Source organism: Thermobia domestica, chromosome 2 (genome assembly GCF_964235325.1).
Source record: "Thermobia domestica chromosome 2, izTheDome1.hap1.1, whole genome shotgun sequence".
NCBI classification, from domain to species: domain Eukaryota; kingdom Metazoa; phylum Arthropoda; class Insecta; order Zygentoma; family Lepismatidae; genus Thermobia; species Thermobia domestica.
Genome location: NC_137455.1, coordinates 322,828,293 through 322,845,937, shown reverse-complemented (window position 1 = coordinate 322,845,937; position 17,645 = coordinate 322,828,293). Strand labels below are relative to the sequence as shown.

General features: G+C 33.9%; 1 protein-coding gene across 4 annotated transcripts in view; it reads left to right on the top strand.

Moving 5' to 3' along the window:
• The window catches only part of LOC145678666 (membrane progestin receptor gamma-like), a 131,445-nt gene extending 115,636 nt beyond the window's left edge, over nucleotides 1-15,809 (top strand). For all 4 annotated transcript variants that reach the window (XM_081749051.1, XM_081749053.1, XM_081749054.1 and 1 more), the window contains exon 2: nucleotides 1,912-15,809. In XM_081749051.1, the coding sequence (XP_081605177.1) occupies nucleotides 1,912-2,935 (1,024 nt within the window). In that variant the 3' untranslated portion in view covers nucleotides 2,936-15,809. The remainder of the gene's footprint in view (nucleotides 1-1,911) is intronic.
• Nucleotides 15,810-17,645: the final 1,836 nt, after the last annotated feature.

Genomic DNA, 17,645 nt, shown 5'->3' with positions numbered 1-17,645 from the left:
AGTTTCATCATGTATTGCATGAAAGTCACGAGTTTGATTCTCTGTAAAAGTACATGTAGTTCGGTTACCACATGCGCATAAGATAATAATGTAGGTCTGCACTTGCCCCTTAACGTTCGAGTCACTAAACGTGTGGTCCCAGCAGGGTTGACTCTGGTAATAGTGTTTATCTCGGATACAAACCCGAGTGAATCGGATGCCAAGTCCCGTTCCTTAATGCTGAAAAGGGAAAAGTTGAATTCTAACAAATCAATCTGATGTTGTTTCTGATGATAATCTGATGATGTTTCCCGGATGAAAAGATGAGGCAGCTAAATGCAAACGCCCAATAACTTTAAGAGTGGAAGATAAAGAACATGTTTTGGTAAGAAGTCTGGTCAATCTAGATATTACAGGTATCATATTTTCACTTTCTATATGAAATTAAAATAAAACCTGGAAAAATAAAAGTTAGAATGACTACCCGCAGTATTAAACCCAATATCTCTCGTTGATGAAACGAGACTTAAAGTTCACCTACATAAGTTTCTTCAAAGTATAGTTTAAAATAATGACATTTTTACTGATGTACCTAGTTGTGTCTTAAAAAAAACTTTTCTTCTTTTCCTCATTCCTATTATAATGTCCTTGCTATAAAACAAATGCTTATAACTTGTTTCTTAAAATAATGACATTACAGTGAAATAAATGTTAAGATATTTTTTGAGACTTACATTTTGTATCATCATCCATAGATACACCGCCGCCATCATTGCTACACCTCCTGCTGGGCTCCGTTGACATTCATACATTCCTGGAATCTCCGGCGAAATACGTAATGCTGTTCTGTCTGGTGTCGTCAGAAATGTCATGAATCACTTAACTAATCTTATCTTTCAGGTTCTGCAAGCCCGTTGGTTTTTCCGCATACACCTGTATCTTAACGTGATCCCACAAAAATCACAGTGTTTCAAATTGGGGAACCTAGGGGGCCATGGGGTGGGGCCTTTGCGCCCAATCCATCTGCCAGGTAGCTCATAGTCAAGGTAGTCCCTGACCATTTGTACAAAATGTGGGGGGCTCCGTTTTGCTGGTAGTGCATGCGATCCTTGATTCTCAACCTAATCAATTCTGGCATCAGGAAATTTGTAAGCATTTGAAGGTATGTCTCCCCTATCACAGTGTTTTCGTTGAAGGAAACCGGGCTTATGAAGTGATCCATTAATATAGCACACGATACATTCACTTTCGGGCTGTCTCTTTCGTGCGTTTCATGTTCATGACAGTTTTCATTTCCCCAAACAAGACTTTCCTTCCAATCTAATTTCCTGAACTCCGATTAGATCCACCCTATATTTCTCTAACTCACTCGTTACGGATTTTAACGTACTTACCCTAATAAAGACTTCTTATATTCTTATATTCCATGTTCCAAATCTCATGTCCAGTTTACTTTGCTGAGGTCGTGGCAAGTTACCAGTCCTGGTCCAAAGCTTCTTTGAATGTTTATGAACAAGTATTTTTTTTTTAAATGGAATGAGGTGGTAGTCTCACGTCAAAGTCCCAGTCTGGAGGAGCACCCCTTGTTGTCTGTCCATAACTGCTTCTTCAATACATTCGCAGCTTATCTCTATATCTAGAGGCCTCCTCGATCCGCAACCTGAGGACGCGCCAGCGCCATGCCATGGTGATAGGAACCCACGTTACATGGATTCGGAGTTATTGTCAGAGAAAATTTAGTTGTAGGAAACCACTTCCGCTTTCTTCTGTACAACATTGTCTCTTGTCTATGACATGATGCAGCATTTCCAATGAACTTTTGCTCAGTAATTTGCTTGGTATAGGAATCTACTATAGCTTATATGCAATTTATATGTAACTTAATACACATACAAGAATGAAAAAATTACAAGTGCTTGTATTCTTTTACAGGGTTACCATGGAAGATGATGATGAAAATGAGCCTGAACGGCGCAGCTTTATTGAGTTGGTGAGAACGTATAAAGTGCCTTTGTACACTGAGAAAGAAGTATCTATTGATTATCGTGAACCAGCAATCCTAACTGGATACCGTCCTGAGAAGTCTTCAACCACCACTTGTGTAATCAGTGTCTTCCGTTTTACTAATGAAACTATCAACTTTTGGACACATTTTATACCTGGATGGTACTTCTTATGGCGGCTGCTGTGTTTTTATAGAGATTTTAACCATGATACATATAATTGGCCATATTTAGGTTATATGTGCACTGCATGTGCGTTTCCGTTCATCTCATGTGGGGCTCATGTTATGTCAAGTCTATCTACACGTGCGAGGCATATATGCTACTTCTTTGATTATATGGTTCTGAGTATATTTAGTTTCGGAACAGGATTACTATATAGGTGCTACTGTTTTCCCGAAGAGTTCACTAATTGTTTATATGGCGATTTATTCTTACCAGGGTGCGTTGTTTTTTCATTGGTATGCACAGGTATGGCGTGTTACTCTCGGTTTGCTGAGGCAACTAATCTAAAATTTTTGCTTCGATTGGGAGCATTTACAATTCCTTATATTTGGGACAACTTTCCTTTAATATATCGTCTTATTAGATGTACAGATTCAGCCTGTTCAGCATCATTACCATACCACTTACTACAATATGTTGGAATGATCACAGCAGGAATAGTGTATGGGTCTCACTTCCCAGAATGCCTTGCACCTGGACGATTTGATTTCATTGGTAACTCGCACAATATTCTCCATATATGTGGTGTTCTTGCCGCACTTGCTCAAATGAATGCAGGTATTAATGACTTAAAAGTACGAAGATATCCGTTACCAATATCTGGTTGCACCAGTCTAGTGTTTGTGTTCACGGTTGCATCTTTAAATGTAGGTCTTGTTTTTGCGTTTATAAGTCAGCTTCATTTAATCGTATACCAAAGCAATGTAAATGATAAGAAAGCAAGATAGGATATGCATTAGTAGTTTACAGTGCAAACATAAACAAAATGCTTCCTCAAAATATATGCTTTATTTTTTATTTTATATCTACATAGAGAGAATTGTGGAAAAATATTAGTTGCAAAAGTTATTTTCTATTCACGATTAAAATATTTTACTATTGTGATACAATGCAAGTATTAATACAAGTAGTTTTGTATGCAGTGATATTAACAGGTCTCTGAGCTTTAACAATAGAAGGTAAGTTGTGAAATTTAATATATATATATATAATTCAATATATATATTGTCTGCTATTTCTTTAAATCTCTTATTTGGAAGGCGTTGTTTTAAAGCATAATTTTATGTATAGGTAGTACATTTTATTTTTAACAGAAATATGAAATTTTAAAGATTATTTTTAGTAGTGCTGCTAATTTGTTGTAAACAACATTCTGTTGATAGAGGCACTGCGTTGTAGTATAGTTAGCTCTCATTTGTTTCAGCGTGAAAAAATTATATTGAAATTTCTTTGAAATGTTTTATTGTCTGATAAACGTTAAGATTGATGACCAAATGAATTGACCTAAGCTATGAAAATGTTTGTCCTCTGAAAGCAACTAAAATTTGATTCTGTGGAGTGACTGATCCAGTTTTGCAAACTCTCCAAATTTTTGAACACGTTTTAATAGAAGATGGATGTAAAGATGCGCCAACTGCCAATAGATGTCAGGACATCTTGACTATTTTTCGACATTTTAATAAAATGGCTGTATTTGTAGTAATTCAATTCAAGAAATCTATATTGAAATTTTACACGAAGATAAATTGAATCAACAGATAAAAAATAATCCGTGCACTTTCTGATATTTGTTTATTTTTTTTTTAGTAAGAGTGTATTTATTTAATGCGTGATGGTAAAATTAAAAGTGCGCTCCAACGATAATTGAAACAAACTAATCATTCTTTGATGATTGATTCACTATATCTTTGGACAATATTTTAATATATATTTTGAATTTGATACAATTATAGTGAATATTATCGTTATGAGCTCTCTAAAATACATTGGAAAGATAAGGCAATCGTCTGTCAAAAGGCTAGTCATTTGTTGGTAGATGGCGCTTCTTTATGCTCACCTTAATATACAATTAGTATAGAGAAATATATTTCTATAGATATTGACATTTATTTTTTGAAATACGGAGGAATTTAAAAAGCGTTTTTACACCATATCAAGGAGGTTTATTTCTGACCTTTATTCTGGTGATTGTGACTTCCAGGCAAATGACGTATCATAGTTGGAATTTTGCTATTTTGTAGCCATTTTGTGGAATTTTAAAATTAAATATTAATGATCATCATCATGGATTAGCAACTGAATGCTTCTGATTTGTTACATCATGAGTTTCATCGTGCAGCAGAGTGAATAAAGGGCCTTATTAAAGTTTATTTATTTTTAGTGAAAAGAGATTTGTATCATTTTCTATTTTACGCAAGAAAAGCAAAATGACTATCTGTTAATTGATATAGTTTTTCAAGGGGTATTATTAACTAGTCACTAAGTTATTCCTATCAATGACGCTTCTTATTCGTGAAAATTTAAGTTAATTAAAACAAAATAAGAATAGGGTTTCGTCAAATAGTCATTTTCACTAATTTTCTGTTACAATAGTTACGAAAGAGACATGTGAACGCAGATATTATTTCACACGAAATTGTGTGAACTTTCATGCATCATCATTGCTTCAGCAACAAACAGGAAATAAGCCTTCCACAGAAAAGATTGCAGCTGGATTTACAAGTAGATTTAGATACATTGACTCTAGAGCATAGTTAATGACAGCAGAAAATAGTAAATAATATTTTGTAAAATATTTATGCAAACAGAGCTTATATCTATTAAAAATAAAGAAGCGTACATCATATCGATTTGTCACAAAATATGTTGTGGCATTACCAGATAAATATTTTTGTACACCAAATTTTAAATTACAGCTAGATCATCATGCCAAACAGTCTAAAAGTAGGATCACAGATATTTTATATATTCTATAAGTAGCATCACGTAAGATATATTTCTCTTTACCGAGTGATAAACATTATCCTGAGATAACAAATCAAGCATATTCATGATAGTAATGAAGACAAAGAGTTTTTATTATAATGAAAATTTACTGTCAAGATATACCACGAAAAAGTATTCATGTTGTTAATATCAGTACAAATATAAATACATCGAGAAGCAAAATTTCTATACAACTCGTGGAAATATTTTTCCAGCATAATTTTTTAAAAGTTCTTGATAGAATTTAGTGCCTGTGTTGCGATTTATACATTATTGTATTAAGTAAAAGAGAAAATTAAGAATGTCGAAATTATTTGTCAAACTAGACAAGAAACATAGGGGAGAAGTGTTGCATTCAATTGTACATATGTTATCTCAGTTGGTACATATTGCACACCCGGTAGAAGAGTGTTACAACTCAAAAAAATGGAAATTTTGAGTTATCATCGTTCAAAAGATAGAGAAGCGAGCTCTACCTGGGTAGTATTTTCACAGAAACGTAACTAAACAAAGTAACCCCTAGATAGCAGAAATACCAGTATGCCAGTGAGCAATTTTGATAAAATAAACTTTAAAAGTCATGTTACCACAAATGTGTAATTTTGACTTGTAATTTAATTTTTAATTTCGTAATTTGTAATTTTGGCAACAGTCTTCCACCGGATGTGTGATATATACATTGAGAAAAGAAAAAACTAACTGAAATTTTAGCCTTTTAATTGCAGCTTGTATATTTTTCCAGTAATAAGAACTTTATCACGAAGGAAATATTACAGTCGAGAAGACGTTAGATTGTAATTATTATGCATCTCGAAGAAGAGCAAATGACAATTAATGTCATTCCAAATATGTATAAATTACAGTTTCTCTGATGTGAGAAAAAGGAAACGAGTTTGTTCCACATATTACCTAGAAATACACTGTAGGAATAGAAATATGTCATTCATATATATATACCCAATTGGATTACGAAATTGAACAGATTATTGTTTATAACGATGAATAATTTCATTTAACACAATTTCCAATTTAAAAGCATGAAACTTAGGCATTAATGGCTTAAATTCGAATCTTTTGCTCTATTCTGAATTAGGAATTTTTTCGACTTTCGTATTCTTTCTTTTTTAAATTGCAATGTGTATATACCATCATTTTGCACGCTTGATTTCAAATAATTGATAAGTATTATTTTTCTCGAGAGAATTTTAATCTCTAAATGGCATTAATCTTTTAATAGCAAATAAATATACGCTAAAACTACTTAAATTACTCCAACAAGTCTGTTCTATTTTCGATTCATGCATCGCGAAAAATAATTATTATGTGCGGATTAAAAGACCCATGCTTCTCTTCGGCCTACACAGCTTAACTAAATCGGTATATCGGAAATGTATTCAATAACTAAATACTTGGTTAATTGGTTGTTACTTATAGTGTTATTTAAGAGAACGATCAAATAAATGATGGAGTGGTTTAGACTACTTCAGTTAGGAGATTGTATTATCAACCGTTCCAGGCTGAAAGAAAAAAAAATGTATTCAGGAGGATATTTTATATGCTTCAGACGTGAATAAAAATTACGTTTGAACGTCCAGCTGCTGTTTGGTTCAGAATCTAATTTTCCAGTCAGCTTTTCTTGGAGTGCCACACCGAAATTTAAATTTCTTGACCCTAATCGGCAATTTCTCCAAGCACTATCATCGTGTTAAATGCAAACTAAACTGTTTTAACAAAGTTGTGTTAAGAATTTTTGTTTTACCATTCATAGTTTAGCGTAACAGCGTGCCAAACACCCTGTTAAAGTTAACAGGGCCTCCAAGTTCTTTTTAATGTTGAAGTCCTAACAGAAAAAGACATTGTGTGTTGCGTCAATTGATTGTAAACTAGCAGACATATGATTTGTTCATCTTCACATTTTGTGTGATATCTTGTGCTGCTTTGTTTTCTCGTGCATTAGCTCCGATACAATACTAAGTAATATTAGAAACGGTTTAACCAAAGGCAAATGCAGGTAATCTTTCAAGTTTGTTCCATCTGGTTGCAACATTCCAGTCTGGTAACATTTTATTACAATACCAATAAATCAATTCTTCGTGTAACTACAGAAGTTACTAAAATTTCTTCATCCATTTTATATGTAACGTATATCTCATTTTAATCAAAACTGCATCAATAAGTGCAAAATCTACTTTGTTGCGTACTCTACATATCAGGAAGTAACATTAATAAGAAAGTCTCTTTTGTGTTGGTTAATGAGAAAGGAACTGTACTATGTAAAATTATGCAGTAACAAAATTTGCCTGGTTATTAACATAAATTAAAATAACAATTTCACGTTATCAGGCTTGAAAGTTTCATCGGCTTCGGACGAGAATAAAAATGTGAAAGTACCAGGTTGAATTCGCGAAACACGGTCATAAATCCTAAAAATACGAATATATACCAACTCAACTAAATCGAAAATCATAAATAATACAAAATAGCTAAGATCGTGTTTTTTTGACTTCTCATTTTAATGTAAACTGATATTTTGTTGAAAAATATGCAAGAAGAAACTTTGAAGGGAAGTGTCAAAAAGAAAAATAGGTGTCTTAAAACTATTTACTCCTTTATCTTGTGAAAAAATCAATTAAAATTGTTTTATGTGTGGCTCAGAAAGGCCATTGTATCTGTAACTTGCAACAAACTGTACATAAGTTGATCAATACAGGGTACATTCTGGTTATTAACACAACCCAATTTATAAAGAGGAAAAATTTCTGAACGGAACTAAATACATAGGCTATTACATCTTTTTATTATTATAAATAGAGAATCATTGCAAACGTGCTTTAGGTTCGTTATAATATATATATTTTTTTCTGTTAAGAAAATTTATAAACTCTTGTATGGCAGCTCTTGTATCTTTGTGTACATTTTTTGCTACTATTATTCAACTGTTTGTCCAAGTTGTAGTTTGAAACTGCCAAAATCGAGCTTTAAAACGTCTGTGTTAAAGGTTATTTGTAAATGATATGTAATATGTGCGTATATTTTATATAAATGTGAATTTGTAAACAGAATACTTGAAGTTATGGTTCTTAACTTTTAACGTCACCAGAAGTCATATATTTTTTTCTTAAGTAAATCGGTGAAACTTCAAGTCAAATATAGCAGTTCAGATCTGAAAGTAACTTCAGAAGTGAAAAAGTGAATTTCCGTATAGTCGCTTGTGCTTTAATAGACAATGTAACCTTTCCAAGGCAAAGAGTCTAACATATTCAGAAAAATTTAGCCAAAGACTTTGTGATAGGAAGTTTTCAGTTTTTGATGCAGAAGTACCAAAACTACGCATTATCTGTAAAATATTCAACATAAAACGGGAAGTTAGTGAAGCACACAGCTACCTATTCAAACGTAATATTCTTCATTATACTCTTTACAAGGCAAGTGTTGATAGTTTTACTTGGACTTATTGTCCCTTGTGAAGACCAAGGCTTAACAAATTACAATGGTATTGAAACCATTTGTGTTCCGCAAGCCCATATACTGAAACAATACACGTGCTAAGCAGTTATCTACAGAAAAGTTCACGAATATTAATTATGTTGTTTCGAGTATTGGAAATAAACGCTCGCATTTCTGCGAGTTTTAATATACGTAATAAGACACATATTCTAAAATTACATCTTCAAGATAAATTCAGAATATTATTTACTTTGGTGTCACAAAAATAGAATCTACAGTGTTTCATAATTCTTACTGAAGTTTTTAGAATAGCGACAAATAGCACTTGAAACTGTATTAGTATATATTTGAAGCATGGATATACATTTGCTTCCTTTTATACTAGTGTGATCGAAGATAGGATGTGTTTGAGAAGTTTATTGCAGCCGGCTGGATGCAAATATGGTTTCTTTGGTTTTCTGCAGCTAGTAAATTTCTGTGGGAAACGTTTTTTTTTTAAATACTGAATGTTGCTGTTATTGACTGGACTTGAGCTCAGCCACAGAACATAAAAAAGTTAGTTTTTCCTGACTATTTACCATCTTTAACAACACAAGTCGTATATACATAATGAAAAATAATATAATTTATGAGAAATTTAATGGTCCCTGACAATTTAATAATCAACAATAAACAAGTATTACAAATTCTCAAAAACAAATAATTAATTAATTAATCAATCAATCAGTCAATTTCATGACGGTTTTCCATATTGAGTACCGGGTTCAGTACTTGAACCCTTGCCTCACATTGGTAGCATTGAGTATATGAGGTCTAGGCAAATGAGGTAGTTAGGAAAATCGAGGCGCAATCTCCAACGTATTGTGATGTTGGTAAATTGGTACCAACTTCCTTCATTGGTCTGATTGAGTGATTGTGAAAGAATACTTGAGATGTTTCCTAAATCTTCACTGGTCGGTTGCTGGAGATGGAGATTGGACGCTGACTTATAGAATGGTGTAACTTGATTGGTGATCTTTTCGTCGAATTATAGTAGCTGGATTGGCCCTCATAAGGGTGTGGTCCTGTCTGTGTGTGTTTATGAAGTTAATCCGGAAGTTCATCTAAAATTTCACAGAGGATTGAAAGTTTCGTGAAGACATCTGTAGCTGATTTAAGCCGTTGAATGCGGCTATAAAATGCTTGGAAGAGTTTCTTCAACTGGGGATCTTGAAATAAGGTGAGGTCTCGCCAATTTGCATCAGGATTTTCTGCTGAAGATTGTCCTACAGGGGCATCTTCCGACTTCGTGAATGAAGATTTTGTTTTTGCAGCGTAAGTTGTTTGAGAGTTTGTCATGTTTGCTGGTTTCAAGGAAGAGTGGAGAGAGAGCTGGAAAATCTTTCGCATGAGGAAGCGATTTTTGGGGGGAAGTTCGTCTGGATAACACCTTATTAATCGTTGGACATCTTGAATAATTAGCTGAGTATCCTCCTCCACAATTGGGACATTTTACTGACACATCCGGATTTTTATGTGAACATTCATAACTGAGGTGACCTGCGCATTTAATACAGCGGGGATTGGCATGGCAAGACGATTGGTTGTGACCCAAGCGCTGGCAACGGTAACACTGCACGTATGATTTAGCTTTATACGGCTCAATTTTGATTTTATAGAATTCAAGGAATTCCAATTTATAGATATTATGGCTATTTGTCGTCTTCTTTAGCATCACTAGGAAAAGGGGCATAAGGAGCCTACCTCTGCCTTTCATTTGAGATACCCAGATGACTGGATAACCTTGGTTTTCCAGGTCAATCTTGATATTGTCCAATGAAGTATCGATAGGTAATTGTCTGATTACCACTTTAAGTATCGGATCTTTCCGCACAGTTTCCAGAGCGTACTGTAACTTAAATACTGTACAGAAGTTTATAAGTTCTGTATAGTCTTCCTGTGTCTGACATTGGAATTTAATGCGATCAGGATAGACTGCACGGTGTGGGATGTTTACAAACAGTAGAAGCGCCATGTGTGAGTTTATAACCTTTATTGTCAGGATATTCATAAATGCTAAGAGATTTAATGTGCCGACGGCTGCCGGTGTTATTTCAATCTCTTGTAGCTGTAGGAGAAGGAACAGTCGGTTCAGTAGGCACTGTAGTTTCCATATTTTCATCCATTTTTTCTTCTTGATGGCTATCCGTCGCTAAAGGAGCGAAACTATTTCCGGTTGGAACTTGTGCAGGTGTCCCATCTTTAGGTTTAAAGGTATATTTTGCCAATTTAAATTTCCGGTCATCTGATGTAGGTTCGTGGGCCACAGACCTAATCATTTGTAGAGCAGCCTGAGTACTGCTGGCAGTAGACATATTTCCAGAAGGAACAGGAACTGGAGAGTCTGCCGTGCGTTTTGGAATTTTAAAAGGGCGTTGTTCAACAAGATTATCGTCAGCTTCTGTGGTCGACTTGCTATAGATAACACTGTTATAAACAGTGACTTGATTGAGGAAAACAGCGGAGGATCAACTGGAGAGTCACTTCGAAACCATGAAGTAAGATAAAGGGTTATGGAATGGAACATTCATAACAAGCCTATCACATTGAACAACTGGATCCACGTTTCTCCCAGACACCTTCAGAAAATTTATTGCAGTAAAAAATTTCTCTTCACTTTTGTTATTTAGTGATAGACATTATTCTGGTATACCTTGGCTTTCTCTTTACTGGAATCGTGTAATTCTAGAGTCAATGGGGTTACGAATATCTGAGAAGTGAATATTCCATAATCCCCTTTCACGACCATTTGTTATTTATGTGTCTAACGCACAGAAGTTTCGACAAGAACACAAATATCATTTGATTGCTTTGAAGCTTAACAGAAGCCCTTGAAATTAGAATGAACTGCACGTCTATCGTAAACTGTACTCATTAAACTCAAATAATGGAAATATACTTGTCCTACTTGTGAAACTTTCTAGGCATTTTCAGTTAAACATTTTTCACTATAGATCTTTCACAGCTCTAAGAGAAAATCTTCATGTTATGATGTCATGCACAGTATGTATAGATAACGTTTCAAATGACAACCCGAAGCAGATGGGAAGTGGCACTATTTTATAAATTCTTTCTTTTCTCTTTATATAAATGAGTTGTGAATAAGATTATATACCTGTGGCTCCTATAATCTTCAGAATATTTCCCTGGTGTAGCTACGTACCGTACTTCACTAGACGAACGTACCACTGCCAAAAATATTCTATACGATGCACAGTATGTTTATCTCAGCGCTAGGCTGATTATATATCTATAAAAACCGGCTTTGGCCATGGCACACACGTGTTGGAAACATGCATTTGGTAGACCTATTTTCTCTGAATAAATCGATAGGTAGTATCGAACAATGTGAATCCGTAGTTATAGAAACTATTTGTATCAATGTCAATAGACAAATATAGGTTATAACTATGAATAATCACTTACTAATGACAAGTATAAAAAACGTGACAAAATTGACACTGTTCTTTTCATCATGCAGTGAACGGCATTTCTTTCAATTTTTGATTATTTGAAGAATTACTTTCGCGCCTCACCGGAATTTGTTGAAATATATTTTCCAGCTATTGTGCTTGTTATCGTACGGTAGTAAAAAAAAGAATATCGTATAATCCGATAACTATCGTACATGCTAACAACGCTGTCTATGATCCAGTCGAGTGCATGTTTGAACATGTCAACAAGCTTGAATGCTACTGGCTGAGCGAATCTCTATCATAGTGCCACGCCGAGTATTTTGGGAATTGTCACATCTTTACGTAATAACTATTCTGTTATCGTTGGAGTTAATTCTCACAAGTTAAGAGTGTTCATACATTAAGATCCTCGCTAATCTCTTTAGATTGACGTACGAGTTTTCTTTCTTTCTTTCTTTTTTTTTTAAAAAGAAAGCAGTAATAAATACAGCTATTATGGACGAGTAGCTTCGATTTAATGGTTCGTAAACACTTTTATATATCTTGGGTCTGTGAACATTTTATTTATTTATTTATTTTGGAAAAGTGGAGCAACAGTCCAATGTAAACGACAGATATGTTAATGAAGCTGTACGATGGAAGTTTAATGAGCATATAGTTTATCATATTAATAATCAAATACTCAGTAAGGAAATGGATTATTAATATAATAAATTAAAACTTTAATATGTCCATGAAGCTTCCATTGGTACGGTTGCATTAACATATCTATTGTTTATATTGAGCTATTGTGCCATCACAAACAAAAGAAAAATTTTCTGTCTACATTGGTTGTAGCGTGGCTTTCTTAAATTGGCCCTATTTTCGTAATTAGGGGTTTCCGACCAAAGTCGCATAGATTTTTTCTATTGAGGCCCTAAACATGCGAAGTTTGTTAGTTGTCTTATTCAATGTAGCCACCCTACGTCCAATTCCACTGATTGCCTTAAATTGGCCGCATAGACTTTTTCGATCTAAGTAGTTGCAACTTCATGTAATTTTATCCGTTTATAGGGTTTAATAAGGAATTTGTACGTAAGCGTAAACATACAATGAAATATAGCATTGATTTAAAGGAAATTTTATGCAGAATAAAAATTGAGTTACAGAAGTTACCTATATCTACAACAATGGGCGATATTTTACAAATTGACGACACTTTTTTCTTGTATTAAGGCCCTAAACATGTATGCGAAGTTTGTCGGTTTATTCCCGGTATATATGAAAGACTCGGGGAAACATTTCTAACTTTCGAGTAAACTGGAAAAGAAAGTTAAGCATTCTCATGCAATTCAAAGGAATGATATATACCAAACAAGCTTCCCTTGCCATCTGCAGGTACACTTCAAAATTAAACTATCTACATACTGTTCTATGGTTCAATCCCAACCCATCCCACCTAATAACTCAATTTGACCGGAGGCGCTTACCATTATATTCTGTGTGCCGCTTATATGTAAACACTCATAAACCCGAGGTACACAATGAAAAGCTTGTCCCATGTTAAATCGAAGTTCACAATTCATGCTAGCTGATACAACTTCTGCTCTCTCTTAATATTGCTATCAACTTAGACTTCTTCCTTTCTAACTTATCTCCTATCATATCCCTACGTTTGAAGCAGTCAAATATCAATAAGAAATATAGGACATTATACAGTACATTAAACGTTTGTAAGCGTATGTAGCAAGGTGAGGCCAATACTTTAGGTTTCAACCAATAATCGCGATACAATGGATAACTATTATTTCCATTAGATTTTAGAAGTTACCAGTTCATTATACCATATTTTTCCTTTAAAAAAGAAAGAATTACACTAAAATAAAAATAAAATGTGACCAAAGCAACCACTTATAATTACTAATGTGTGTTACAGTTTCAGCAACATACCATCGGTTTCATCAAACGCGTTATGAAGATTAATCTTAAGGAAGAAGTTTTATACAGTAATGTTAAAATTAATTGCAACTTCATGTAATTTTATCCGTTTACAGGGTTTAATGAGAAATTTCGACATAAGTAAGCATAAACATACGATGAAATATACATCGATTTAAAGAAAATTTTATACAGAACGCAAATTAAGTTACAGAAGTTACCTATATCTGCAACAATGAGCGATACTTTACAAAATGACGGCCATAAATCGCGGTGAATTTCAGCCGCGGTTACAAGTTTCGAACACACAAATCCAATAACTGAGCGGACTTCTTCGCGAGACCAGTTTTTCAAACGAGTCAGCATTTGTGTTTACCTAAAACTAGAGCCGTGAGTGGCTGAAACTCGGCACAGTTGTCGACTTTATGTATTAAAATTACCAAATACTACTCATTCCTCTATAACAGACGAAACTCCAGAAATACCGGTCTTGTCACCTTACTTTCTTATCCTTTCTCATATATAAATACATATATGTGTGTAACACAGTAACTAAAATTGGTTGCTTTGGTCAGACATTGTTTTTATTTTAGTTTGAAGGTATTTCAAAAGAAAGAATGAGCAGTCTTAAGAAAGAATTAAACAAGTTTTGTTATTTATCATGGATGTTATTTATTTATGGATGATTTATTAAATGTTAAATGAAAGCAAATATATATTTTTTTGTTAAGAGTCTATAGCATTATAGTTAAATGAAAGCAAATATATATATTTTATTAAGAGTCTATAGCATTATATATCTTTTACGATTACATGTATGCACTTCTTGCACGGACGTCCAAGAACAATTGTTTGATTAAAACCATGTACTGTTAAAAGTTGAGAACCATTAATGCATGTAGGACTTCATTATGGTAAATGTTCTAAATGATTGACGACCAAAGAAAACTTTTTAAAAATATATCTAAAAGGAATGAACGTTATTACGAAGTGTTCAATTAAATAATTGAATATGCAGATAATTCATAGTAGTGAATTCTTTGTGCCGAGGAAACTTGAATCTATATACCGTACCATACACAAACGAAAAATATCTGAAGTATTTACGCATTAATATATATTGTAGGTAGATCATCAAAGTAGGGTGACCTTGGAGGACAAAACGCTTTTGGACACTTACGGTCACATGCAATGCAAATTTTGCTAACATCGGCATAGCAGTTATAAAAACGTTTTTGCTTTTGCATTGCAACTCAGAAGTTTGTGAAAATAGGTACAGAATGTGACCCTCTGCCTGACATCCGCGAATACCAGCATCTGCACTACTAAATAATAAGAAAGGGGGTAAAGGCTGATGATTTAAAACAAAAACAACATTCGAACGGAAATCTATGTAGTCTACATAACAGTCTGTATATAAGATTTATAATCAAAAGTTACATAAGTGATGTTGCTTTATGGCTAATGTTTAAATGCTGAGATGACAAACATTATTGTGGTATCTTCACTAAAATGCACAATCCCAACAGATCAAGAACTGGGACTTAGAAATGCTTTATAGTTCGATAATGGAATTATCCAAATTTTAACAATAGGATACCTATAATTTCACGTGAGTTGATACAATAGCAACAATTTTTCTTCACTACATTTGCGCTTGAAAGACTGCTATCAAACAGATTAATGGTGGTCACCCTACTTTAGATGCATTAAAAGAAAACGATAATGCATTTATTATTGTCTACAAATAAAAATAAGAAGCTAATGCGAAGGCATTTTTGTAGGATGCTTGCTACATATTTTACAATTTTATGTAAACATGCTGTGATGATATAGGAAGAAAATCCTATGTATTTTTTGTATGCTCTGTAAATTTTATATGTTATAAAAATGTTCTTAAAATTGTGGAAATTTTAATGTAACAAGTTTATATAACAATATTTGTGGTCATATAATACATCTTTATATATGTATGTATGTCAGGTACATGCAATAAACTTTGATTTACTACTCTGGGTTTGGATTGTCAAGAACACATTTTCCCGTACATGTAAAATAATTAACGTACAGCTTTGTTTTTTTCTTTTAAAAAAATCTTTTAAAAGTTTTCTTTCGCCTGAAGATAGTATGATACAGTGGCCTCAGAAAAGGAAAAAAGTCTTCACAAAACGGCAAAATACACTCGTAGAAACAAATTTAATAATATACAGTAGGAATTCACGGATTTGACTCGAAGTAGGTGTAGAATAAAGTGGTTTTTGTGGTAGTAATCCCTCACAACGCCTGTGGAACACCCTGAATATGTTACACAGGTTTTTTAAAAACAGTTCTCATCTTAATAGGACTACAACTATCTCAACCGGCATATAAGCAACTGTACGAACTGTTAATCGGTAATACAAATATTGAATGTGTCTGAGATATGGTATTCTACGCTCTGTAGATTTTGGTGTAGCTAAGCGATGATCGTTGACAGAGCTCGACTGGCGATAGAAATTTGTTCCACTATGTCGCACATGTGCTCGATAGGGCTTAGATCTAGAAACGTAGCACGCCAGAATAGAATATACATATACCAACAGGGCCGGATCTTGAATCCTGCAAACTACGCGTTTGCAGGAGACGCCAAGTGAAGAGGGTACCAAACTGGAAATTGAATTTTGTGTTTTAAATGTGAATATTTATTAGAGAAAGTGTTATGATGAAAAGTTTTTCAAATAGCTTCAGATAAATATTGTACAGACTGAGATACAGATAAAATACATCAAAAGGACAATAAAATCGAATCTTTTGGCTGTAAAAATACCCCTTTACAATTAAAATGAACTCGTACATCAATTGGCGCCAATGTCACACTCACAAGTGATGCTTGTGTAAGGAAAATTTCCCAGGGCGAAGGAAGATTCAGGAAATAATTTTTAGAGAGAGATTTAGGAATTTTTTTTTAAAGAGGAGAAAAAGGGAGCTTTTACAAATGAGATAAAATGTAGGGAAATTTAGCTTTTCAATAGATGTTATAGTAAGCACTGTGGCAGTACGACTAAGGACAGCGGCATTTTTCCCACAATCCTACTATACGCACAAAATACAAATATTCTCTTCATTCCTCTCCCAACAGCCCTTTTGTGACCTTGCTAGGGAATATCATTGCCAAATGTCACTGAAATGGGAATGGATCAACAAACAAAAGGAAGTTAACTGCACGTGTTGCTTATGGGTTGGGTGGCATTATCACAGTAGAAAGAAATTTCTTCAAGGGTGCTTCGCCTTATCATAAACAATGTCCCCGCATAGTGCTTCGGTTCAATGATCACAATTAAAGGTTGAGAAAGATTATCGAAGTCCAAGCGATTAGACTTTTGTTGTCCATCGGTCCAGGGAGGGGCGCGAATACTAAGAAAAGATAGGTGGTACAAATTGATTTTTGATCATTTCTGAGGGAAATTTTAACTTTAGTTCCTAATATCAGTGTCTCACAATTGCTGCGCACAACTTAATGCTCACTTTGTTAATGTCTATTAGTCCATTTGCCACTCGTTAACATTTTAATTTCTATCCTGAATCGTTTCGTTTATTTATAATGATGTGTGTTTTCACTTTTCAACAGTACGTTGTTTCTCATATAAGAATAATGGCCAATGAAAAACAAAATGCAGTGAGCATTTATCGGAAAAAAATCTACGAAACTTGAAAGAAGATGAGAGGCAAGCAAAGATTGAAAATTTTTTCAGCTTCTGGACAAAATTTGGAAAGTGATAATCATAAAATGTTGAATGAGGGAGTTGTCAATACCAGTTACTATTAATAAAGCATTTGAAAGTCGATAAACTTTTGAAACTGTAAATTTATTTTA